At 44.7% G+C, this 27,394-nt stretch overlaps 1 protein-coding gene across 4 annotated transcripts in view; it reads right to left on the reverse strand.

Annotated features, from left to right (window-relative positions):
* Positions 1-27,394, reverse strand: part of ASTN2 (astrotactin 2) — an 839,920-nt gene that overhangs the window by 495,319 nt on the left and 317,207 nt on the right. For all 4 annotated transcript variants that reach the window (XM_074330925.1, XM_074330926.1, XM_019731189.2 and 1 more), the window contains one exon: positions 10,183-10,329. In XM_074330925.1, the coding sequence (XP_074187026.1) occupies positions 10,183-10,329 (147 nt within the window). The remainder of the gene's footprint in view (positions 1-10,182; positions 10,330-27,394) is intronic.

Below are 27,394 nucleotides of genomic sequence, written 5' to 3' on the forward strand. Positions count from 1 at the left end.
ATTCTACGGCCTGATTGCTTAGTTAACATCTTGCTTGCTTTTTGTACACACAACGGTAGCCCCAACACTCCCTTGTGTGAAATCCTTCAGTGGTGTCATGACCCCCACCCATCTCCACGACGAAAGCCCAACACCAAGACCCCTGTTCTTGCCATCGGCTCCTCCTGAATCCCGTACACGCCACATGGAGCCCCAGATGCTCTCAGTGCTATCTGCCCCTGCCACACGTCTGTCATGCTGTCCCCTTTGCCTGCTCTTGTGCTCACTCTCTCCCACCATCTCCAACAGAGCACATACTCTCATTCCCAATCTCTGTCCACTCCTGCAATGGAAGAAGTCCTCTTGCTCCTTAAAGCTTTACCCAGATCGTCCAGTGGGACACAACCCCAGTGCTCCTGCTAACATTACTCACTCCTGCCTCTATGCCCCACGGTCCAGACTATGGTCTGCCGTCTATTGCAGTCTTTTGCTTTAGAGCGACCTTAAAGGACACATGATCCCTGTTGAGGCACGCTTAGCATTCACTAAACGTACCTATTAGGGGATATTTTCCTATCGCTATGGCCTCCTCATCACCACGCTGTGCCACGTACGGGCTAAGAGCTGTTCTTGTACAGATGGTGAAATCGATGGTTCAAAGAAGTGAGGTGACTCATCTAAGATTCAGAGTTCGTAAGTGGAGGACTGCGGTTTTGAACCTGACGTTTTCTGATTCTAAATCACGTGTGCTTTCCTCTGCTGTTTAGGGCTGACCGTGTCTGAGTTTGTCTTAGAATGTGAGGCCTGGCCCTGAGTAGGTACTCAGCAAGAGTCAGCGGAAAGTCTTAATAGAATGGATTCACCAACAGTGCCCAAACGGGAATCGGGGTTAAAGCAGAGGAGACGATACATGGAAAGTTCAGGGGTGGTCCAGGCTTTAGGAAGGATTCCAATTGACGGTGAGAAGTACAGGTTTTTAGTAGAGGTTCAGAAAGTCACCAGCAGTTGCCAAAAGGCCCAAGGCTGTGCAGCTGCAGATATAGTTGGCTTAGCTAATCCAGAGGAGCAGCTGGGGAGGAAAGCCAAACAACAAGGCTGTGCGATGCACCAGGGCCAGGGTGGGGGCGGGGCAGAGAGGTGGGAAGGAGGTGCAGGGAGAGGGTGGAGAGGCAGGAGGGGTGTGCAGGATTTAATTATTCCTCCCATCTCATCATTTTCCCTCTGAATCTGACGCATACTCCCTCACTCCCCATCCCATACTCTTGCTGGCATCCGAGATGTTCAATCCCTCGGTAGCCGACACGGGGCGCTGGAGACAGAGAGGCGTGTTTCCCACCACGGCCCGGATACCCACTGCTTCCTTTCTCATCTGGCAGCCTTGGGAGTTTGCAGTCCCTGCACAAGCTTGGCTGTGATCCTCCGAAGCTTTCTTCAAATGGCAACTTGTGGGCTGTCAGAGGTTTGCTTCGCTGCCTCTGCTCCCAAGATTCTTGCTCAGGGGGTTGTCTGGCCACAGACTGGTACAAACAAGAGTCAGAAGAGAGAGGCCTGGGGACACTAAGGGAATGGTTACATAAAGACTTCAGAGGTCACGGACCAAATGGGATAAGTAAACGGGGACTTCGAACCCCACATTTCTCATTCTGCTTTTAGAATGTTAGGGCAGGAAGACAGTTTTAGTACCACCTTGCTTCCTTCCCACATTTTACAATGAAGAAACCAAGGGCTGGAGAAGCAGAGACGTGCCACAAGTCATGGAGAATTCACAGCAGAGCGAGGACGCCACCTTAGTCATGGATTCTCTGTCTACCACACGCTGTGGCTGCGAATCTGACATCAGCGTGCTCAGCCCCTTCCTGCCTGTGCAACGGGGAGGTGGCCACGTAAACTCTCTGGGCTTTAGTTTCCTTCCCATTTAAAATGGAGATAATGCCTGGATGTACTTCGTGAGGTAATGGAACAGTTAACGAGGTAATACTTTGCAAAGCACTTAGCACAGGGTTTGTCACTCAGTAATGTTCCATAAATGTGACCCATTATTAGTGTTGTTATTATCACAGTCATCGGGAGGCCTGAGCAGCAGGGTCGAGGTGAATGCAGGAGACACATCCATGCCCCATCCGAGAAGCCTGCTATCATCCATCACCCACCTACCTCCATGTAAATGACAATGGCTCTAAAACTCAGCTCGGGAAGCACCTTAAGATACCCTCTCCTCACCACACTCCCCATCGTTCACCTGGGGTACTTAGCTGCCCCTCCTGTTCCCACCGTACCCAGTGCAACCCCCATTATGACTCCGACCACACTGCAGTTCCTATTTCATCTACTTGGTCTGCCTCATCAGCACCAAACAGGGGGATCCCAGAGATTACGTTTTATCCATCTCTGCATCCCTAGCACCTGAGCACACCACAGAGAAGGTGACGTGAAATATAGTCACGCGCTGCTCGACAACAGGGGTGCGTTGTGAGAACGCATCATGAGGGGATTCATCCTTTTGCAAACATCACGGAGTCACGTCCACAAACCTAGACGGTACTGTCTGCTACACACCTAGGCTGCCTGGTGTACCACCATTGTACATGTGCTCCATCACTGATCGAAAGGAACAGCACTGTGCTGCACGTGACTGTATGTGTTGACCCCAGGAAGGGAGGGGGGAGGATGGGAAGAAAACAGGCACTATATATGAGAAGGAATTAGCACTATGACTGAGGAATTGTTAACTGTTAAATTTCCCTCTGGCCACGTGGCGCCTCCCTGAAGTTGTACCTTCTATTCACTTGGCCAGACCCACAAACACCTCTCCCCAAACCTTTATAGATAAAGCTATGCACACACAGAAAGGGAAAAGCACAACACTGTCACAATCATACCTACTCTCACAGTTGGCCGAGGTCTTCCACACTCATCAGCCCATCAACACTCGTGTGAGGCCAGGAGCATTAACAATGCTTTTGGATGGAGAAACTGGGGGCTCAGAGGGATGAACTAACACACTCCAGGTCACAACACTGGAAAGCAGAACACCTGGGTAAAACTCACATCTTGTAGGTCACAGATCAATGCACTAACCTGTGTACCATGTTACCGTCTCTCCCTCCCAGCACTGCACCACTGGCTCAACCCTACACCACTTTGCAAACACCGAGCCAATAATAATGGAATATCTGACTCGATACTCCTGAGCTCCATCTCATAAAATCTCCTACCTGTCATTTTTTCTTCCCAGTCTAAAAATGAAAGGAGCCTCTTTCTCACCACCATAGAAGGGAAATATTAAGGAGAAGAAATTAAATGTCCCTACCTCTTTCAACCATCCTCTGCCCCCCACAGTTCCTAGGAACATAGTTTTGGACGTGATCTGCTGTCAAAACACAGAAATTAGTCTCCAATTTTGGACGTCAAGCTCAGTTATCCCTTTTGTTAAGAAGGGAGATTAGTAACAATTCAGGCTGGTTGGAAGCCAAGCCAACATCTTAGCACAGAATGTCATTAAAAATCCCAACCCAACTGGCAGTTGTCATGTTTAAAACCTTGAACACGTTCAGCTGCTTAGAGTGGGTTTCCCAGGTTTGTTCTCCCTCAGGCTCTGTGTGATTTTTAACCTGGGGATCAGTTACTACTTAAGAAGAAATGGTTTGAAACATTTTTTCCTTCCATGATTTTGTGAACTTAGACCTTCCTAATGAAGAGGTTTGAGGGGAAACCAAACCGAACCAAACCAAACAAAACAAATAACCCAAGGAGTCCACTCTAGGGGGTATGAACAGCTTCCAGCATTAGCTCCTGGCCATTGCTGAGCAAGTTGTCCATCACGTAGAAGAAGGAGAAGGAAAAACGTTTTCCGGGCTTATAATTGTATCACCAGCTCCACTACAGATCGCGTTTTAATTCTGACTGAAACCCAGCTTTGCCTTCTCCCTGAGCTCACGCACAAATAGTTATTAAATCTGGGTTGGAGTTCAACGCATTCTTCCTGATTTCAGCATGTTAATTTGGTTTATTGGTATTTCATTGCCAACTCCCACCTGGGTATTCTGAACCTCAGCTCAATTTATATTTTCCCCTCTTCCTGGGCTCTGGGATAATGTTTGTTTCATTTTGGTGTTTGGGGGAAAATGTGAGTTTGATTGGAGTTTCTTTGGGGAAGAGAACAAAAACCTGGGGGAGTGAAGTCAATCATAGAAGAGGAGGCAGCCTCAGATTTCCTGCACTGTCATTCCTCAGAATATATCTTCTTAGGGCATCAGGGACAACCTGCCTGCCTTCCCTTCTTTCATTTGTTTCACAGACATAATTTATTACATGTCTACTGAGTCAGAACCTCTGCCAGGTATCACAATAGGTTAGGACATAAATAAGCTTTGGCCTTTGCCCTTGAGGAAATTTAATTCTAGCGACTGAAATAGTTTCTTTTCGTCTTTCTTTTTCTTTCTTCTTCTCCTTCCCCCTCTTTTTCTCCCCCTCCTTCTATTTTTCCCACTCAACTAATGCTCTTTTGGGGTACTAACTCTATTTGGACACTGTCCTAGGTGCTGAATACATGTGCAAAACAAACAAACATAATCTCTGTCCTTATGGAGCTTACAACCTGGTAGGGGAGCCCAACATTAACCAGATAAATATATAATTACAAATTGAAATAAGAGCAATCAAGGAATAGAACGGGGCTCAAGAAGAATGGTTAGTAAGAGACCTAACAGATGCTGGAATAAAAAATTTTAAAAAGCCAATCACTGTAGGATAAATGGAATTTGTCCAAGAGAAACTGGATAGGAGAGGTGGGGAGAAAATTTTCAGGCAGTGAGAAAAAGATGTGCAAAGGGCCAAGGTAAGGAAGCAGCAAGAGATATTTCAAGAACCCATGTAGAGAGTGGTGTGAGGTAAGGCTAGAGAGGCAGATGGGGGCCTGATCTTGCAGGGACCTACAGGTCATGTTCAGAAGCTCAGTATTTATAATGCAGACCAGAAGAAACACGTGAACAGTTTTATGGGAAGATGCAACATGTGGAGATGTTTTTATTTTAAAAGATCACTCTGTTTGCAGTGTTGAGAAAATATTGGAGGGGGGATAGATTTAAAGAAGGAAGCCAGTTCTTAGGACTATGGCAGTTGTATAAGACACATACATAACAATAACACTGATGGAAGGTACACTGTGGGGACATTAGAAAGGTACAAATACATTCCGTGCAATGTTCAAGAAAGACGAGATTATTTCTGACTGGAACTTTCTTTGAAGAAGTTTTGGATTCTTGTTGAAGAACATTTTCTGGAGGAAGGAGAACAGTCATGGGGCCTTAGAGATGGCTAATGTTTCAATATACAGAGATTCGGAGGGGGATTCCTTATGAGGAGCAATGTTTAAGCCAATGCATGTAGGGAGTCAGACACAAGGCAAGATGACCTGTTGTCTAAATAGCATTACGTGCGTGCAAAGGAGTTAAGAACAGGAAAGGCAAAGGCCTTACTGTAGAGCACTTCACACCTGAAACATGGTCCATGGTACTCAAAGTTCTGCAATCAACAATGAACATTTGAAAACAAAGCATTCCAGGGAGGATGGTCCAAGGAACTGCTCTTTTTAGACAAGTTGTTTGGCAGCTGGTGACTAGTCAGCCGCCTTCAGTTTTCCTCTCTGAGTGTTGAAAATACTCCTCCCATGTATTCAAATCACTGCAACCTAGCTCTGAAGTTCATTATCAATCTCATTCCTCATTAAAGGCACAAAGCCACAGATGAGCTCATTTTCCTGGGCTGAAAGACATGAATTAGGGGTGGAAGCAAATAAATGTGGACCAAGATTCATTATACACAATTTTGTGTTCAGAAGTGGTTACAGGCGTGGCATATTAATAAACTAGGCCATCGTAATAATGAGGATTTCCACTTGATTTCTTAGGCTGGCACGGAACCTTTAGACCCCAAATTCCTCAGTCATAGGAAACAGAGAAGACCTGAATATCATCTTAATAAAACCCAAAACATGATGTGAACAATTTAACTAATCTTAAAAAAACACCCCACACACACAGATATTTCTTTCATGGCTATTTGATGCAATGGGCATATCAACAACAAAGAAACGCTCTGTGTGTGTGTGTGTGTGTGTGTGTGTGTGTGTGTGTGTGTGTGTGTGTGTTGTGTGGTTTAGCCAAGTAAACTATTCATGAGATATCCCTGGCCTTCACTCATTCCTGAGTCTCACTCTATTTTTGAGCTTAGGCAAAGAATGGGTGACGCTCATGGATGAGGTAGTAAAGAATAAACAAATATAGTCGGAATTAGGCATTTTTAAAGTTAATTTCCAGATAAAATGGCTCTGAATCAAAATACCATGTGCCCAAGCCAAATGCATTCCTTCACTTTACTTCTATGGCTTCACAGAAATGGGGCCATCTATTCTCAAGAAACTCCCTATGATGGGGGACTCATTACCTTGCAATGACCCCCTTCCAATATTAAGAAAATATTATCACAACTACTAACATTTATACGATTTATTGAGCCATTACTAGGTCTCAGGTACTGAGCTAAAAGCTTTATGAGCATTATTTCATTTATTCATCACAATAACTCCGTGAGATAAGTACTGCTATTACCCCTACCTTATAGATAATGAGGCTGAAGCTTAGAAAGTAGGCATTTCCAGACTAAGGCTCAATCTTGTCCCATCTCTGATCACCCTCATCACCCATATAGCTCTAACGTTACTTCCTGGTGACTTTCAGAACAAACCTGCTCCCTTTTTAAGACCAATACTGTGTTTCCCCAAATATAATACCTAGCCAGACAATCAGCTCTAATGCGTCTTTTGGAGCAAAAATTAATATAAGACCCAGTCATATTATATTATATTATATTATATTATATTATATTATATTATATTACATTACATTATATTATATTATATTATATCTAGTCTTACAGTAAAATAAGACCAGGTCTTACATTAATTTTTTCTCCAAAAGATGCATTAGAGCTGATTGTCTGGCTAGGTCTTATTTTCGGGGAAACATGGTAATAATTCTCACTATCATTTTTTGTGGAAGTGTGGGGCATGGAAGGACCTTGGATCAGGGATTCTGGTAGACTTGGGCTTTCACACATTACTTTACTTTTGTATGTTAATCTGGCCAGATCACTTAACATCTCAGGGACTTTCCTTCCATGTTTACAAAATGAGGATGCTAAATCCTGCCTGACACTTCTGTTATGAGAACTGAGTAAGTAACTTCATATAAAGTATTTTGAACACTGCAATATTTATAACAGAAATACTAAATAACATTAAGATCATTTTTTGTCTAGGTTCCTTCAACTCTTACAGAATGATTCTCCTCCACCCTTTCCTTAGGTATCTGCAATGTGTTTCCAATATCGTGAGTACACATCCTCTCCTTTGGATAACTTCCAATACATTATTCACCTTTTCAAAGCACAACTCCCAGAAAAGAACTGAAAAGAACAGAGAACTCTAGGTGTAGTGCTACCTATCTACACTAGAGTGGAACCATCTTACTTCCTTAATGTAGATGACTCACTGCTTTAACAGTTGTCTCTTCTACTGGTTTACCACAGGGCCAGAATATCTTGACTGGCATTAGGAGTCTCAAGGGATGTGCAAATGAACATCTCAATTAAGACGAGTTTTAAATATTAACCAATAACAACCATTAATGAATAATGCCACCTGTACAGCAACTTGGATGAAGCCCAAATCCATACGAGCAAGGCTGCTTTATGTTAAAACTCATAGTGGATCATTCACATTGTACGCAGTGCTCTGGGTGACCACTGGAATTATGCCACGAGGCAGCTCCATTAATATGACACGGATAAAATCAAAGATGGAAGAACCCAAAGCCCCTTATCAGGGCTGCAAGGGGTCTCAAGGAGTTATTGCATCTGTTAGATAGAAGGAAAGTAACACAGAGATATCGATGCAGCTCTCATACTTCTGTTAAGACATCATCTAGAGTTTGCATTAAAAATATTCATGCTTGGGCTCCACTGCTAGAAAATATGATTCACTAGTTCTGGGGGTCATCAACATAGATGACCCAAATGCAGATGATTTATAGGCCACAGCTGAAAAAAGTGCTAAATTCAGTAAGTTTGGATACAAACCTAGTCCATCTCTTCAAGATGTGCTTCGCAGGACAAAACACCACCAGTGGCCTTGAGAAGGGTCAGGCGAGGGAAGGGGTGATATTTGCCAAGGGCTTGGACTGGGCTGTGTCAGTATTTATTGCTCTTGCCAGCTGGGCTCGGAACAAGTGCTATATCATGATGACCTTTCCCTATAATAGGCAGTAAGCATCAAGTACAACTGTCGTAACACAAGGGCAAAATTCATTTTCTTCCATAAGACCAGACCCATTACTCAGCCGCCTCCAATACTTCAGCACCATGGACAGCTCAATGTACATGGCTGGCTGCGAGCTCCACCTCTCTCTACTACTAAGAACTGGCTGGCAGCTTGGCAGCTTAAGGTTCCTGGGAGAAGGTGAGAAAGATGAAAGCTACCTCTCACCTTTGGCCCATCTCAGAGAAGTAAGTCATCCACATGGCTATAGAAGTGGTAGACAACAGAACTAGTATTTGAATCCAGGTTTGTATTACTCTATCGTCTCTGCTCTTAGTCATTAAACTATTTGCCACGAGCTCGAGCAAGTTCCTTAGCCTCTTAATACCTACATTTATAGATGCATGGAAGTAAATATTGAAATTTTGAATGTTTCCAAGGAGTAACATTCTAAAGTTGAGGAGTATTGACTGGTGAGTATAGTGGTCAAAATTTGACCTATTGATTTTCCCAACCTCATTGTTCGTCAGTCTTCCTCTTGCATCCCCATATTCCAGCACACCCATGTCCTGGCAATTGCTCCAGTCCCAAGCTCCACGTGATCTACAGGTGTGGCTGCTTCTGGAAAGATGGCTCCCATTGCTCTGCCACGTCACACTCAAAATTTTGTCTGTCTCCTGTTAACATATTATTTGATAGGTATGAACCAAATGTCTTATCCTTAGGTCAGAAAATCTATTTAATGTGTATGAGAAATACTGAACTTATTTACAGTTCAAGTGAAAAACGAGCAGGGGCTCAGGCACCAGGGTGAGGTGGGAGCAATCATAGGATATATTAATAGAAGTCTGAGTGTTTCAGAAAAAGGAGGTGGAAGCTACACTATGTACAGAAAATACTGAAGGTATCGGTGCTAAGTTCTGAACACTATAACTTAACAATCTGAGATAAAATTGAGTTACATTGAGATATGACTGACAAACAAAAGGTTAGAATCTCAAAAACATTCAATACATATCCAATGGGAAAAGATGTATTTTTTAAATGGTGCTAATATGATGCTAGAAGTCAGAAGGGTGGTTACCTCGGGAGGGTATTAATTGGGAGGGGGCATAAGGAAGCTGAGATGCTAGCAATGTTTTATGCTTTGATCTGGGTGGACTCCTATGTAAAATTCATTAAGTTGGATATTTAAGATATCCCTCTTTATTGTATTTATGACCAACTTCAATACAGTTGAACATGGTAATGCCAAGTGAGAAAGGGTTTTGGGGAAACACGTACCACCCATCCTACTGGAGTATGTAAAGTGGAAAAACTTTCCAGGGGTACTTTAGCAATAGATATCAAGGACCTTAATCGGTCTGTTGGACCATGCTTTGTGAATGATTATAGTGACTACAGTATCTCACTAATTCTAATTAGTTGGGGGAAGAGTAAATGGTAGGAGACAAGATACTTCTAAAGTACATTTACAGGGCATGAGACATGAGTATTCTTTAGGACATTCAGGACATTCCAACAAAGCTCTGACAGTCTTCTCTGTCACATTTTTTCAATTACTAAATACCATTTTGGAGGGGAACACTTTCCGTTTGGAACAGAGTTCACAACCATGATAAAAACCGTGGGTTCTCTGATATAGCTCAATCTTTCTGCACTCACATCTGAGTTCTTCCTGTATTTAACAAACCAGACACCTGCCCACGGAATAAATGCAGTCTTTAGTTCCATGCAAATAACCCAGGACTCTAAATGATAAGAGCCTAATCTGAGGCGTTGGAATGCTTCTTTTTTGCCCTGGAATATAATTCTGAGGAGGACATCTGACCTTCCAGGGGTGCAAGGTGCCCAGTAGGTGTGGGGCATGTCCAATGTTCAGCTCTTACCATCAGCAATGAAGTGTTCAGGCACATGCAGCGTGACCTTCACGGTCAGAGGACAGGAGATCTGGCTGCCACACACCATGGCCAGGATGCAGGAGCTGACCGCAATCAGTGTCAACGCCGTCTTGTTCACCGGGCTTTTCAGCAAACCTAGTAACACAAAGACACACAGAGCCTAAATCTATGTGGTGAGGAAATGGTGACAGCATGGAGTTTGGGAATCTTGTTCTTTTCCCAATGGGAAGCTGAAAAAAGGAAGCATATTTTCCAACCTCTGTGCTTGCAATGGCACCTCTGGGGCCCCTTGTTGGGTCTTGGCTTAACACCATGAAAAACGGGCTTATTAGTCTTTTGGCAAAGCCAAAGATAAAAATAAAAAATAAAGAAAACAGACTTCCTGAAAATTGTGACAATTCTCACTCCTCCCAGCTCCCCTCCCAATTAGGCTGGTCATTCTTGATAATAAATAATGGCAAACTGCCCACTGTTTTTAGAAGTAAGGAGACATTGTATTGTTGAGTTCATAGGCTCTAATGGAATAAGCATGGGCTTTGGAGTTTGACAATGTGGACTTCAGCTTTCATGGGCTGTGGGACCTGCTTCATTCTCTGAACCTCAGTTGTCTTATGTGTATGACGAGGATAATAACAAACAGCCCACAAGGCTTTTGTGACGTGACATAGCATAGTATGCATGTCTACCATCTGAAAAGGTTTCACTTTCAGAAACTGTTAGAAGCTGAGCAGTTCAAATCCATTCCATAAGGCTTTACTCATCACTTACTATGTGAGAAACACACAGAGCAGTATGAGAAGAGCCCCTGCTCTTCAGGAGCTTATAGGGTAGTGGGCAAAGGCAGCCTTATCCGCAGCTAATTAGAATCCAAGGCAAGTTGTATTAAGAGCTACATAGTAGAGAGGCACAGGGTGGGGGAGGGGAGTTTTGCCTGGGAAAATTAAAGACACTTAATTTCACGTATGCAGTAGAACGAGCAGATTGGATCTGCATGGCAAGGAGACCACTGTGCCAGCAAAGAAAATCTAAAGACAATGTCTTGAGCCTCCCACCCCCCATGTTTCATTCTTTAGGCTTTGCTATTCACATCTATTCTCTAGGTTTACATGACTATTCTTAATGCAATGTCTCCCAAATTTCTATTACCCACTGGGCTCTTCTTTGGAGCAAACCTTTATTCCACACCTCCTGCACATCTCTTTATGGCTGTCCCATGGGCATGACAGAAAGAACACATGCAAAGCTGGACACTTAATCTTTTCCTGAAAGCCTCCTCTTCCTCCTTCTCCTGGGACGATCCCCAAACTTACTGAAAGCACCACATTTAAACTGGCCAGAAACCTAGATGTCATCTTTCGGTTTCCTGTCTCGTTCCTTGACAGCATCTAAGTAGCCATGCAGTCCTATTTACTCTGTCCCTCGCATTTTCACCTCTTTCCCCTCATATCCTCTACTGCCCGTCTGCTTGTGAGAGAAGAAATGTGTGGGCACATCTTCCCATCACACTCCCAGCTGGAACTCCTCGGGCTGTTTTACAGGATCTGGATACAGGATGGGATCCATGCTCATGAGCCTGGCATCCGAAACCTTTCATGATGGGTCTTTCTACTCAGACCTACCTGGTCCAGATGCTGGCAGGGCTGCGTTACTGCAGAGCCACCACGGTCAACACTCTCATCATGTTACTACTAGCACAGGGGTTATTTCTTTTTCAGAGAATGCCATTCGTTTCCTGGTCCCCTGATCATTCATTGAGATCAATAATAAACAGAAATTTCTCTTCCTCTAGACAATCCAACTGCATACGTTTATTGTGTTTCCCAAAATATCTTATTTAAACACTAGAGTCTACTAACTACATAGTAAATCCTGAAGGGCAGGCAGAGTGTCTTTTGCTTAGCACTGTATCCCAATGCTTAGCACAGCGTCTGGCACGTGACAGAATCTTCGTAAATGCATCATAATTTCCAGGGGTGAAAGGAACACTATTAGCAACCTGACACAGGTACTGAACAATCAAAAAGCATCCCAGCAATAAACAATCAACACTGCCGGACTGATGGGGCATAATAGAACAAGAGTCCATGTGACAGCCCACTGGGAGCTTTTTTGTATTGGTATCTATTTTTCTCAATAAACAGTAAGCTGGTTGAGGGAAGGGATCCGTCCTCACCACGTTGATGTCTCTCATTTCAAGATAACAGTCTAGAACCTACCAGTTGCTTCATTTACACTTAGGGTCCTTACCTTTATTGCAAGTCCTAGGAGGATACATAGCTTATGGTAGATGCTAGTCTTACATTTGTGGTTGTTATATGTGTTAAATGGAAGAGGAGATGAAATTAAAAAAATAAATCAATCAATAAAAAAGGTGGTGCTGGTGTGAGGAGGTAAAGAATCCCTAAATCTAAAACGACCACAGAAAAAAACAGGAACACATTTTTTCTCTCTTTTGGGAGCTCTGAGAAGCTATTTCATACTCTGATAATATAAACCATTTAGTAACTAGATAGCACGACAAGCCAACATCACTGTTTTCTACTAGAAAGAGTAAGGACTGGGGGTTGGTGCCCTGTACAGGTCTTTCCTGAAAACATCAACATATTACTCTGAGCCTAGTCATTTAACAATCCTCCTCCCCCAAATAACAGTTTAGCGGCAGCGGCACTCAGTTTCTACTTTGGATTCCATGGGCTCTGCCCTGAGGGAACATGTAAGGATGAGTCCAGCACAAACACATTTTTGGGAAGGTAAACCCAGTAGCGATGTGTGAAAGGTTGTTAGAGGCTCCTCGCACGGGGAGGCAGATACTCTGGATGGACTGCAGTGCACGGCGGGACTCCGAGAAGGCATCTCTCAGACTGGCCCTTACAGTGGCAGAAACGGATGTGATCAAGACATCCCCTGCACTCATCAAGCAACTAGCAGAAATACCACCCCGGCTCCACAGGGCTGATTTCTGAGGGCTCAGGGGCAGGAGTGGGGTGGCTCCTGCTATCTCCCTGGGCTCACACTGGGCTAATTGCATCCCCTGTGTCATTTAAACATTCACAGTAACCCAGCGTCTTTAAGAATCAATGGGGTGGGGAGTAAAATCACATTCACTTACTGGTTCTGTTTCCTCATCTAGAAAAAGGAATACTTCAAGAGTGTAGTAGGAACTGAGTGAGACAGCAAATGTCAAGCGCCTAGCACAGTTTCTGGCACGTGGTAGGCCGTGGGCAAATGATCACTTTCAAGGCAGGTATCAGTATTTATCTTATCACTGATGGCAGAGGCCAGGACTTCTTTACCTCTCTGTCCAGCACATTACCAGGATGCGTTAGGAACTGCACTATTCTTTACAGAAAATGAAGACAAAAAGAGTGGCGAGTGCAAGGAGAGTGGTAAAAAGAGGTAGGGAGTGGAAGACAGAATGAGAGTAAACAGCAGCGTGGGGCACATGTTCACTCAGTGAAAGCCTGAGTCACCGCAGTTGTCTCTGAAGTCCAGGAGGAAGAAAACATGCAGGTGAGGTCTGTACTCAGGCCGGATGCCAGAGGAGTAGCCTTGGGGCTTGGGGCGTTTCCATGGCAACTGGACCTGGCAGGAACTTCACAGCGGGACTCAAACAGAAGTGATTTTTCTTCCCTTTTTTTTTTTTTTAAATTAATTTTTATTAAATGTATTGGGGGTGACATTGGATAGTAAAATTATATAGGTTTCAAGTGTGCGTTTCTATGATATATCGTCTATGTATCACATTGTATATTCCCCACCCGGAGTTAGATCTCCTTCCATCACCATATATGTGACCCCCTTTACCCTCTTCTACCTTCCCCCTCCACCCTTACACTCTGGTAACCACTAGACTGCTGTCTGTGTTTATGAGTTTTTGTTTCTCTTGTTGATTTGTTGCTTTCAGTTTTATATCCCACATACTCGTACGATTCTTTATTACGAGTACAACTCAACAACAAAAAAGCAAACAGACAATAGTTTAGTGGTTAGCAGAGGATAAGGTGAGAGAGGGATAGTAGATGAGAGGAAAAGGGATCGAATATATGGTGATGGAAGGAGAACGGACTGGGTGGTGAGCACATACCATGACATAGAGATGATATAGTGAAGAACTGTATGCTTGAGACCTAGGTAACTTCACTAACAATTGTCACCCCAATAAACTTTAATTAAAAATAAAAAGCAAACAAACCGATTAAAAAGTGGGCAGAAGACCTAAACAGACACTTCTCCCAAGAAGACAACAGATATATGAGAAATGCTCGACTTCACTAGCTATTAGGGAAATCTAATGAAAACTACAATGAGATACCACCTCACACCTGTTAGAATGGCTATTCTCAGCTAGACTAGTAATAACAAAGGTTGGAGAGGCTGTGGAGAAAAAGGAACCCTCCTACACTGTTGGTGGGAATGCAGACTGGTGCAGCCGCTATAGAAAACAGTATGGAGATTCTTCAAAATATTAAGAATAGAATTACCATACAACACAGCAATCCTTCTTCTGGGTATCTACTCAATACATCTGAAAACATTTATCCGTGAAGATACATGTACCCTTATGTTCATTTCAGCATTATTCAGAGGTGACTTTTTATGAGTTCCTGGCTCAGGGAACTGAGTATCAGCACTTAGCTCTGAGTAAGGTTATAGACAGAGGCAAGGGAGAAACTATGTAACCCATAATATCCACGCCCTCCTCATCTAGGCTCTGTACTTCAGTGTGGGAAGCAGGGACAGGGAAAAAAGCCTCCATGTGTTATGTAATTACTATGATCCAGGCAGCATCCCAAGCACTTACAGCCAGCCAGCCAGCCATCCATCCATCCATCCATCCATCCATCCATCCATCCATCCAACCATCCATCCATCCATCCAACCAGCCAATTTATATTGAACATCAAGTCTTTCCCTGCACTGTTCTAGGTATAGGGAAAAAGACAGTGAACAAAGCAGCCAACATTTGAAGCTTACATTTTAGTGGTGGAGAATTATGTCAGGTAATCTTAAAGCAACTGTTACTTCTATCCTCATTTTACACACACACAGAGGAGCAGAGCAATGAAATGACTTGTCTAAGGTCACCCAATTTGTATGTGGCACAGACAGAATTAGAACCAGTTCTTTCCAGCATCTGCCCTATATCCCTTCCACTTCACCCCAGAATAAGGGTCCCAGAACGGCATCATGTTCCAGGAAGAACATGGCCTTTGAAGCCGTATATGCCTATGTTCAAATCCTGGCTCAAGCACAAAATCTCCATGTGACACTTGCCCATTGACAAAATGCCTCCATCTGAGAAATGGGAACAGTGGTCTTTTCTTCAGAGCTGATGGGAGGACAAGAAAAATATAATGCACATAATCGGCAAACAAAGAAAAGAAAACTTGATAAATGATAGTTCCGGATCATGACTTCAGGTCCCCAGATGGCTAGGGCCACAGTTATCCCTGGTTTACATCCCAGTTGGCAGTTCCTGCCCCATCACTTTTGAGGGAGTGAACTGTGCTGTAGGAATCGAATTTCATCAGGGCATATTGATTGCTAGAACCGGAGAAAGTTAATAATCTAATTTCCCTTTCATTTCCCTTCCCTCTTACCCCTCAACTCCTCTCATGGCAGAAGAGGACGGCATAAAATGCATTGCTTGAGAAATCCGACCAGAAATAACTCAGCATTGTTGGTCCACGTGCTGCCTATAATTTGGAGTTTGATTGATTCTCTGTTTCGAGATGCCAGGTTGAGAGAAGAAAATCAAATTTAACTTAAATGTGGAATTAAATCAATCACATTTTACAATGAAGAAAATAGATCTAACCCCATGAGAGCACTGTATGTGGAAACCTTAAATCTGTCATATGTCCTTCTTCCTGATATTCCCAGGCAAAAGAGACCAGGTCCTAAGCCAAGAAGTCATTTTTTTCTTTAAATGGCATATGGGGTTGGGGTGAGGGCCAGGGGTTCTCGGAACCCAGGATATTAGGGTAGAGGAGCCCAGGAAGAATAAGCTGGGACTTGACTGTAGACATAGAAATTTATATCCAGACTCCTCCATTCAATAGTTGCCTATTTTTGGCAAGCTACCTACACGCTCAGAGGCTCAGTGTTCTAATCTATAAAATGGTAATGAGAATCTCTAACTGGTAGAGGAGCTGGGTAGATTAAATGGGAGATCGTAATCACAACACTAAGCACACACCCTCAGGGGTCTATGAGCTCTTGGTATCTTTCCTTTCATCCCAATTCCTCAAAACCTCACTACCCAATACTTGGCATCTACATGGGTACCAGCAGGGCATATGGGATTTTCACTGAAGCTGGAATTACACTTAGCTGTTGGCCCCCATGGATGAGTCACCTAATCCTCTCAACTTCAATGTCCTTATCTGGAAACTAATTTGTTCAATAAGTAGTTACTTAAAGTGCATCTACTATGTGCCAGATCTCATATTTTGTGCCCTCCTATTATTTCCAGTGTCTATAAGTATGTCTGAATATATTAGTATCTATTGAATATATATTAGTATCTATCTGAATATATAGGTATCTATTGAATGAGTGAATGAATGACTGAATGGATGCTTAAATGCTGTTCCCCATTCCACCAAGAGGGGTCAGTTTCAGAATATTGCTATTGGTTCTTTTCTAGACAAACATATTCATTTACTGTCTTCAGCAGAGATCGGTCTCTTCCCAGACAGAAATCATGCAAAAACCCCTGAAGAAGTTGCCAACCATCCTGTACATGAGGGTGACGCCTGCGGATTGCTGGTGTGCCCCCTTAACCTTACGGAGTGCCTCATGGGATTCAGGGTGCACCTGAGCTCCAGTACCTCTGTGCTTCTCTGCTTATTTCTGGAAACTGAAATTGGGACACATCGTCTGACAACTGCAAGTGTCACGCTAGAGGCAGGAGGGAAGAATATTTGAAACTGGGGCTTTCTCAGAACTCAAGGGAAGGTGGCCCCCTCTCTCAGCCTGACTCTCGTCTGGATTCTGCACACGCCACTTCAGTGTGATGTATCCATACGGGGCATCCCTTCCCCCGTCTTGCCCACCTGGGGCCAAGCCTCTCCTCAGCTCCCCTTCCCCATCTTTACCATGAACTAGTTTCTTGTGTTCTCTGGCTCTCTGACCTTGGCACTCTCAAATACACAGTGTCCTTTAAATCATTTGTAATTTTCCCACTGTCCCACCTACCGAAGGATTTTCCTTTATAAGATCTGTGCAAACGTTCATCCAGGCTTTGCATACTTGCAGAGACAGCAAACTCAACCTATACATCAAACAATTCTACTCTCAGACAGTTGTACTAAACAGGGCTAGAATCTCATTCTAGGAGCCAGTCGCTGCTTCTCAGGCCAAATGGGATGTATCTAGTACCTCTTCTTCGGGGCCGCTATTATTTCATTAGTTAAAGGTGGCAATTAGGTTGCCTTGAACCCCCTTTCCTCCAAACCAAACACTGCCAGCTTTGTTAGTCTAAAGTTCTTTGTTAAGTCTCCTTAATTACACTTTGTATAGATTTGCTCTTTTACGATGGCTTCCCTAGTAAAGTTATGCCATCACCATCACCATCATCACGACCAGTACCACCACCGCCACCACCACCACCACCACCACCACCACCACCAGCACCACCACCACCAACAATTATAAAAACACCATGTGCCTGACAATATAACTAAACATCGTGCAGGCAGCATCTCACTTAATCTCCACAGAAAGTTCACAGGATGCCGTCTATTTTCACCCACAGTTACAGCTGAGGACATTGAGGGCCACCCCTTGCCAAAGGCTGTGTAGCTCAAAGGAACAGGACAGAAATGGAAAACCATTTGATTTCAGTGTCCAAGCTCTTAACCTTCACCCTCCATAATGTCTCCACTGATTTGCGAGATGTGCCGTGAGCAGAGAAGATCCAGCCTTCATTGCCAAGCTCCTTATAGATCTCATCTCGCCCTGTGGTCCTGTGGTGATGATGGGGAGACTCACAGTGGCCTCGCCATCCCACCTCATGCTGACTTCAGGTTTTCAAAGGAACATCTCTGCATTACCAAAGGGGGGCAGAAGGCGAGAGGGGCAAGCCAGATGGCTGTTTCCCTCCTCTCTGACCCCAGAGAAATACTACCTGGCCTCACCTAGTTCTGTGTGCTACTTTGGGGCCATTGGGGAACACGTTGGCCAGCTCTGTTCCATGAATAAGAAGGCTTGGATCGCGGCACCCTGGGGAAGACAGCACCACTGGCAGTACACAATGACTACTGAACCTCTCTACGGCAATTACAGACAGCTGTGCCTGGAAGCGTGAAGGCAATGTCGAGTGATGCCAGCGGAGACGGTGGTGATCGTGTTGGTGCTGAAAATGGCACATAGTGTCATTTTTATCAAGTTTTTATCCATTTACCAATATTCCCAAATCTCTCATTCACTTTTCACCCAAATCCTCTGCAGGAGGCATTGCTATGATCTCCCGTATACAGATGAGGAACCAGAGACTTAATGGTGAGCTCACATTTAGACGGCAGAGGGATAACGGGGCCTGGGAGCCCCCTCACCTGACCCACAGCCCACTGCTCTTTCCACGACATCATACGCTGCTCTCACTGGCAAGGACTGAAGGTATGATTAGACCTGTGGCCCCTACCTCCTGACCCACTGAACAGACAAGTGCATCCAAATGCCCCAAAGAGCCAGGGCAGATATTTCTCACAAAATAAAATGTATCATGAAAAGAAAACTTACCCATTTTCAACAAATTCTGGGACATGCTACATTTTACATTTATCTTTGAAATGAGTATATATCTGGTATTAAAATCTCTGAAAAGTCTTGCATTCAATTCTCTTTAGTAGGATTTCACCTGGTGTTTCCTAGAAGCATTAGTATATTGCAGAACCATTATTGTATGGAACAAAGTAGGGAAACCAAATTTATACAAAAGTTGCTGTTCGCAATATCAGTAGCTTCCAATCAATTAATTACTTGCTCTATGCCAGGCACTGTGCTAAAGACTCTATGTGCATTTAGCTATTTAAACTTCTCAACAATCTTGCAAGGCTGGGACTACTGCCTCCATCTACAAATGGGAGAAGCAAGGCTGAACCATGGTCAGTTTTGTCTGACTCCAACGTCTGCACTCTTCTGGCTCCCAAGTGTTAGAAGAAAATGGAGTTTTAGAGTCACAGGAAAATACGTGCAAAGAAGGAAAAGAGGCAGGTACAAGAGGCCAGTTTGGGAGGATGGAGACTATTCAACTGATACTTTGCAGGCTGATGAAATGCATTAGGGGAAGGATACAGATGCTGAACTCAATAGATGAAATTGCAGTGTGCGGACAAGCCGTGGAGAAGGAGATTCAAAAGCGCTGAAGTTCTAGAAAGGCTCAGAAGTAAATGAGGAAGGAGGAGGAAAGGAAGGTAGCCTTGAGTTTCAGATTCACAGGTAATCATCAGCTGGTACTGACTTACAATTATTATTATTTTTTAAGATTTTTATTGGGGAAGGGGAACAGGACTGTATTGGAGAACAGTGTGTACTTCCAGGACTGTTTTCCAAGTCAAATTGCTGTCCTTTCAATCTTAGTTGTGGAGGGTGCCATTCAGCTTCAAGTTGTTGTCCTTTTAGTCTTAGTTGTGGAGAGTGCAGCTCAGCTCCAGGTCCAGTTGTCGTTGCTAGTTGCAGGGGGCACAGCCCGCCATCCCTTGCGGGAGTCGAACCGGCAACCTTGCGGTTGAGAGGATGCGCTCCAACAAACTGAGCCATCCGGGAGCTCAGCGGCAGCTCAGCTCAAGGTGCCGTGTATAATCTTAGTTGCAGGGGGTGCTGCCCACCATCCCTTGCGGGACTCGAGGAGTTGAACTGGCAACCTTGTGTTTGAGAGCCCGCGCTCCAACCAACAACTGAGCCATCTGGAAGGCAGCTCAGCTCAAGGTGCCGTGTTCAATCTTAGTTGCAGGGGGCCGAGCCCACCATCCCTTGCGGGACTCAAGGAGTTGAACGGCAACCTTGTCATTGAGAACCCACTGGCCCATGTGGGAATCGAACCGGCAGCCTTCCGAGTTAGGAGCACGGAGCTCTAACCACCTGAACCACTGGGCCAGCCCCAATTATTATTTTTTTTAAGACACAGGTGCTTGATCCTGTGCTCACCCTCTTAGACTATAGGCCATTTAGCTGTGTCACTGATTTCAGCCCACATCACTGATAGAAAGGGGCATGGCAAAGAAAAGCTGGGGACCAAGTAGTGGGTACAAAGGGACAAAGAGCAGCCATATGTTTTTAGGGCTACCAAGAAAGATCAGGGCCAATCATTTCCCGTCTCCCTGCAAGGCACATTTCTAACTGCTTTTTTTTTCAGTTTGATCAGTCACTTTTTCATTCTTCTGGAAGATGTCACTGGACTTTGGTTTGAGGTTTGTGAAAGCAGGAGGATAGAAAGAATGTTTATTGTGCATTGAACACTTACTAGTTCTGCTGTGGTGTCTTTTACCTATAGAATCTCTTTCATTCCATATGTTCACTGTCAACTCTAAGCAATGCTGCCATTATTTGACACTGGAGAAAATATAAATTCAGACAGTATTATTGACTTGCCCACAGGCTCAGAACTAGTAAGGGACAGAGATAGAATATGTACCAAGATGTATTGACCTCCAAACTCAATGTTTCTTCCATTACATCACACTGCCTCTAAAGGAAGGGGGCTTTTTGAAAATCCATGCTTTCTTCCTCCACTCTTTCTCCTGATTCTCAGATTGTACCTAAGAAATAATGGGAAATGGGGCTTTGCCTAATGGTCTATAAACGCTCTACTGCAGTTAGATTTGTCTGTCCCTTTCTTTGTGACAGGCTGCATGAATTCCCCACACACATGTGTTGTCTTTCCCACTTTACTGAACATGTCTAAGGTAGACCAGCTTCTCAAGACCAGAGAATTCCCATCCCCTGGAAGTCTGCCCTGACCATTGCAACTCACAAAGTCCCCAAATTCCTCTGAACTCCTGTCACAAGTATCACTGGCTGTAATTTGAATCACAGAATCTGAGAATTGCAGGGGACTAAAGGAATTTTGACCTTAATATATTACACAGTATAGGGAGTGACTTGCAATCCTTCCCTCGTGGCCATCCAGCCTGCGTTTGAACATCATCAAAACTGGGAAATGATTAGCTCAAAAGAAAATGAATGATGGTCGTGGTGGTGGTGGTGGTGGTGATGGTGGTGGTGGTGGTGCTGGTGGTGGTGGTGGTGGTGGTGCTGGTGGTGGTGGTGGTGGTGGTGGTGGTGGTGGTGGTGGTGGTGCTGGTGGTGCTGGTGGTGGTGGTGGTGGTGACGGTAAAGACAATGAGGATGATGTGGATAACATTTTGGGATGTACTTCCTGTTAATGACATATTGTGCTAAATATTTTATAGATATTACTTTATTTGATCAATCGTAAAGTTTTGTTAGCGCCTCATTTTGCAAGTAAGGAAACTGAGTCTAGCCCAAGGCTAGAAGGTTATCACTCGGCAAAGCCAGGATTCAAACCCTGATCTAGATCCAAAAGCTCTTAACAGTACTCTGTAGTCTCCCTTCACAGTTTACCTTCAGTAAAAGGGCTGTGTCAGTGTGAAATGAAACTCTACTCTTAGAGCTATGGCCAGCTGAACAGTTCCTGCCCTAAAGAGTTCCATAAACTTATCTCCATCTCTTGTCTCTAAGGCAGCACTTCTGTTCTGCCGATGGGAAACAAGTCCCCTCTTCTTCTGTTGTTCTAAACACTGATACTGTTATTTGACTCCTACGTGCAGGAAAGAACCATGAGCCAGAAAAGCCGAGCTAAAATAGTTGTGTTAGATCGGTTAGTCTAATACCTTACGCTAAAGGTGAGGAGAACAGGAAAGCAGCCTTTGCCAACGTCACATTGCCCAGAGCCAGACCAGGAACCCATCTGTCTCAGCTCCCACAACAGTGGTTCTCTGTTCACCACTTGGGAAAGATGTCATATTTTCCGATCTTAGCCAATACCTTCTGGAATAAAGACAGTACATCTTACACCTCTCTTGCTCCCTGTGGGACTGGCCATGGTATCCTACACATGACTGTTTGCTAGTCGGGTCCAACTAGAATAATTTGGTCAATAGCAACACAATCGAAATGAATGATACCGAAACATTCCCACAAAACAACCTGAAAAAACTGGTGTAAAGTCTAAAGCACAGTAGACTAAGGTAATGGGAAGAACGGAGACTTTGGAGGTTGATAAACTTGAGTTCAAATCCCAGCTCTGTCACTTTCCCGTTGACCTTCAGCAAGTCTCACTATCCCAATCTGTAAAATGTGAATAACATCTACTCCATGGGGTCATTAGAAAGATCAAACAGGAAAATATACATTGCATAGTCGGTACTCAATGAATAGCAGCTTTTATCATCATCATCATCATCATCATCATCATCATAATCATCATCAATTGTAAGACTGATGAATGTAGAGACTGATCTTTGTATTCAGGAAACCACCTGCATAAATTCAGGATAGGTCAAAAGTGGGAGAAAAACCATGTGGTCAGAAGGACAGTGAGTTTCTACTCAGAGAAGGTTCAAACACATGTAGGGTACCTACTACACGCTAAGCCTCTGCTGGACTCTTTGCATCCATTATTCAGCTTGCTCCTCACAACAACCCTTGGATACCCATTTAATGGATCAGGAAAGTACAGCACAGGGCGGATACATGGTTTGTTTAATGTCATACAAGTAGTAAGCTGCAGAGCTGGTAAGGTAACTCAGGTGCATGTGACACTCTCAACAAGACAAGGTCCATGTTCTGAAGGGAGTAAACAGTATTGCACTGGTGATTATGTCAGAAGAGAACACCAGGCAAAGGATATGGGACATGTAGCCTTGAAGCAAAGAAGTCTCAGGCAGAGGGGCTTCTGGACGGGGGTGTTGCAGAAGACACAGGAACATTGAAAGAGGGAAGGGAAACAGATATCGCACATGGGCCCCTGTTGGGAACCAAGGCGCCGGCCCAGGTGCTTGACATGTACTGTGGCAGTTAGTCCTTCAAACAACGCTCTGAGCTAAGTGGCCTGATCTCCACTTAATCAAGGAGGGAAATGAAGCTCCAAGACGGCAGACACGTGTCTCAAGTTGCACAGTCAGAGGCAGAAGTCAGATTCAACCCGGGTCTTCCTGACCCAGACACAGCTGTGTCCTTCTTGCTTCATATTGGGCTTATATCCTTGCAGGTCGAAGACACTAGAAGGAGCTTTGACCGGAGGAAGGGGATTCCAAGACCAAGGGTCTCGCTTAGCACCAAAATCCTCACTCTTGCAAAAGAAGGCACAGGGGCAGACGGGGAAAAGAGGAGTCCATCTTTCCCTGGGTGTAGAGTTCAGTCCCTGGGGGACTTGATTAGAACAAGTATGGCTGTCTCCAGCTCTTTAAGTGGGGGGAGGCATTTTCCCCCTGTTTTCCAATCTATCGCCTCCTCTTCAGACTACTAACATTTCAGCACAAGCAAGTCTGCATTATGTTTAAACAGCCATCTGGAGATAAACAGCTTTGCCTGTAGACCTTTGAAGAGGGAATATAAAAGAGGATAAAAGAAGAAAAAAATGAGCTAGGAAAATATGTTCCTATGAAGCATCTTTGCCTAAATACTTTTGCACACAGAAGCTTCTACCCATTTCAGGCTGACATTCCGGGCCTAAACCTTTCAATCCTGCTGGTTTAAATATGCCACCTCCAAAAGAACAATGGTGATCTTGGCCTAAGGTACATGCCAGACCCACATGCTGCCTTGTTCTTTAGGGGCAAGGAAATGCTTGGGGTGGGTGGTTGGGTGGAGAGAGGCTGTGCAAAGAGCTCTGTTCTAAGAAGCTATAGACCAAACTTGAATACCAGCTCTGCCATCACTCACTATGAAACCTTGAGCAAACCCCGCCCTTCTCTGGACTTCTGTCTCTCCACCTATAACAGGGGGAAATCTATTCATTCAACAAATATTTATTGAGGGCCTATTCTGCAGTGAGCTCCGTGTTGTGATCTGGGGATACAGAGACATGGGCCATCAAGGACCCCAATGTCCAGAGGGATAGCAGGCCCCTAAACAACAACAACAACAACAACAACAAAATATAATGCCAGGGACCATCATGGTGCCAGGGGTCAGTGCAGAGGAGGGGGACCCTAGTCCAGGTTTGGGGGCCAGAGAACCATTCCTGAGAGCTGAGGCTTGGAATATGAGAGTTAGCCGAGTGGAAAAGCTGGACTTGTGGTCCAGGAGAAAGGAAGAACAAGGGTAAACAGGGCACTGCATATAGAGTGGCAGGAGCAACAGCTGCACGAGTATGTCACAATATTGCCAGAAGAAGCTGGAGGGAGGGAGGGAGGGAGGAGCTCGCACAGGAAGACACGGACCACAGCAAGGAGAGTGGGCTTGGCCCCAGGTGACTTCTCCAGGCCTTTGAGGCCAGCCCCCGCCACTGTGCAAACCTGAAATGAGTCCTCATTCATTTGCTTTGCCAACAAAGATGTGGCATCTACTGCCAGACATTGCGTTGGGTGCTGGGGATACCGCAGGGGCGTCCAGGAGTGAGACCCGAAGACCTTGTGACACAGGATGAGATCCACAACTGTGCCTCTGGAGTGGAGGACGAGGAGAGGCACTTGGGTTAGAGGCATACATCTCATTCTGCAAAGACCATCTATAAGCTTGGAAGGTATGTTACACCAGAGGAGGCTGGCGCACATCCTGGATAGAATTTGAGAACCTGAAACTTGGCGATAAGCCCTTCTTCAAGTCTATTTCATGAGCAAGTACGAGTCACCTGCAATGCAATGTAGATCTGGTTTGGAGGAAAGATGGCAGGGGAGACTGGGGTAGGCAGCTGCTAAAATGGCCCCTAGGGGGTTGGCCCTGGTATTCACAACCTTGTGTGATCCCCGCCTTTATCCATTTGACTGTGTCTACAGCCACAGTGTGGGAAGTCACGTCTAAGACTGGAGCCCAGAAGACTGAGACTTGCCTTTTGCCCACACGTTCTCTGCCTCGCCTCACTTGCTTGCTCTGGTGAATCCAGATGACATGTTGTGAGCCATTCTGTAGGGAGGCCCACGAGACAAGGGACAGAGAGTGGCATCTGGGTCCCAGCCCTTATGGAAACGATTCCTGGCAGCAAGTACATGAAGGACCAGAGAAGCAACTCCATGCCGATGACGTCAGGCGGGCTCGTGAGAAACCCTGAGCTGGGGGACCACTGACATAGGCAGCACCTGGGCCCCCAGCCTGCAGAACAAGTCTGCAGAGATAATACATGTTTGTTGTTTTCAGCTGCTATTTTCAGAGTGATTTGTTGCACCGCAGTAGATAACTTATACCGGGACCCACTAAAATGAATAATTGAGAGAATCTAGAAAGTCCTCATCCCTAGTGAGAGATTCAGAGGCCTTCAGATTGAAGACACCTCCGTTCATTTAAAAAAAGTGGTCCCTGAGCATATGGCATGTGCTACACCCTGGGCAAGTCGCAGGATTTGCCCCGGAGCCAGGCACAGTGCAGTCTTGGCGAGACCAGGGTCAGTAGGGCAGGTAAGGAGGAGACGTCATTACACTGTGCCAGGATAACTGCCAGGTCGTTTTACTGAAGACTTCATAACCTGGTAAGGGCTGACAGGCAGGAACCACCGAAGTGTGCCTGACAAAATCAGGGCTCTGTGGAACAGGAAGTTCCCTTTGTGTCTGCAAAGGCAACTCTTGCCGGAAGACCCTATGTTTGCACATCAATCCTGGAAGCTACGTTTGTGAAATGGAAGGCTTGCAAGTTCTGCGATCGGACGAATTAAACTTGAAACCCAGCTCAATAATTTCTCAGTCCTGTGAACTTAGAAAATCAATAGAAAGGAAGAGCTAAGAACATGGCCCTTCAGGTCTCACAGAGCTGTCATCAAGCACCGGCACTGCCCGTAGCTAGTGGAGGATGCTGGTACAAGCACCTGACCTTTCTAAGTCTCAGTGTCCCCACCTGTAAAATGGGAATATTTAACATACCCACGTCATACAATTACTTGAGCCAAAGCAAGAAGAGTTTTTGCACAGTGGCTGATAATACAAAAGACTCAGTCATTGCTAGCTAACATCACTGAGAAAGTTACTTAATGTCTTTATGTCTCTTTATGCGTTGAAGTCCTCAGCACATTTCCTGGTGCATATTGAGTGCTCAGCGACTGTGAGCTGCTATCTATACCATTATTATTATTATCAGCAGAGGCCTAGATTCAGTGGATTCTCATGGCTCATCCCAGACGAAGGCCTAGCCAGTGATGATGCTTCCAAGTCACATATCCTCGTGTATTTATAAAAACGCTCCCTACTCCACCCCTGGGAGCACTTGGCTCCTTGTGCTGGGATGAAAGGGCACAGATAACGTCTGCAGGAGCAGCTGTGTTGAGGCATCACTCAGGTAGAGCTGACAGGGACATGCTAGCAGGGGTTCCCTAAGTTACTGTAATTCAGGTGCAACACACACCCGGCGCGTCCTGCATGTGCTGTTACATTTATGGAACAGCAATAACAGTAACAACGTTAGCACATATTTAGTATAAAATGCCCGCATCTGAGCAGCCTGAAAAGCTGAAATAGAAGCCCCACTAAATTTTATAGAAACCCATGTATATATGTGAGGATACGAATCTATTCCGGAGTGTGGAAGAACTGAGATTCGGAGGCAGGTATGCTTAAGGTGGAAGTAACGGCAGTCCTGGGAATCATAACTACGGATTTCTCCTTCCATTTCAGTCATCCACCAGGATCAGCATTAGCATGCGGCTTCCTCCTTGGTTTTCCAGTAGCCAGCAGCGCAGAGCATAGGAAACACCGTTACGAAAATCAGCAGAGTTCAAATTCCCAGATCTACCTGTCTCTGGCTACGTGACCTTGGACTGGTCACTTGTGTTCTGGGATTCTCAGGTTCCTCAAATGATAAAATGGGTGTAATAATACTTCGGTCCTCCTGAAATTCTCGTGTGGAAGATGGGTACTCTCTCCTCCTCCTCTCCTTTCCTTCATATTTCAAACCGTAAATGACAGGATATACCAAAGTTCATTGGTTTTACAGATTAATCTCCCAAGGGACGATCTGCAAACCTTATTTAGTAAAATCCTATAACCAAGGAGAGAAGAATGTGAAACCTATCACCCACCTCCCACGT

Source organism: Rhinolophus sinicus, linkage group LG04 (genome assembly GCF_036562045.2).
Source record: "Rhinolophus sinicus isolate RSC01 linkage group LG04, ASM3656204v1, whole genome shotgun sequence".
NCBI classification, from domain to species: Eukaryota; Metazoa; Chordata; class Mammalia; order Chiroptera; family Rhinolophidae; genus Rhinolophus; species Rhinolophus sinicus.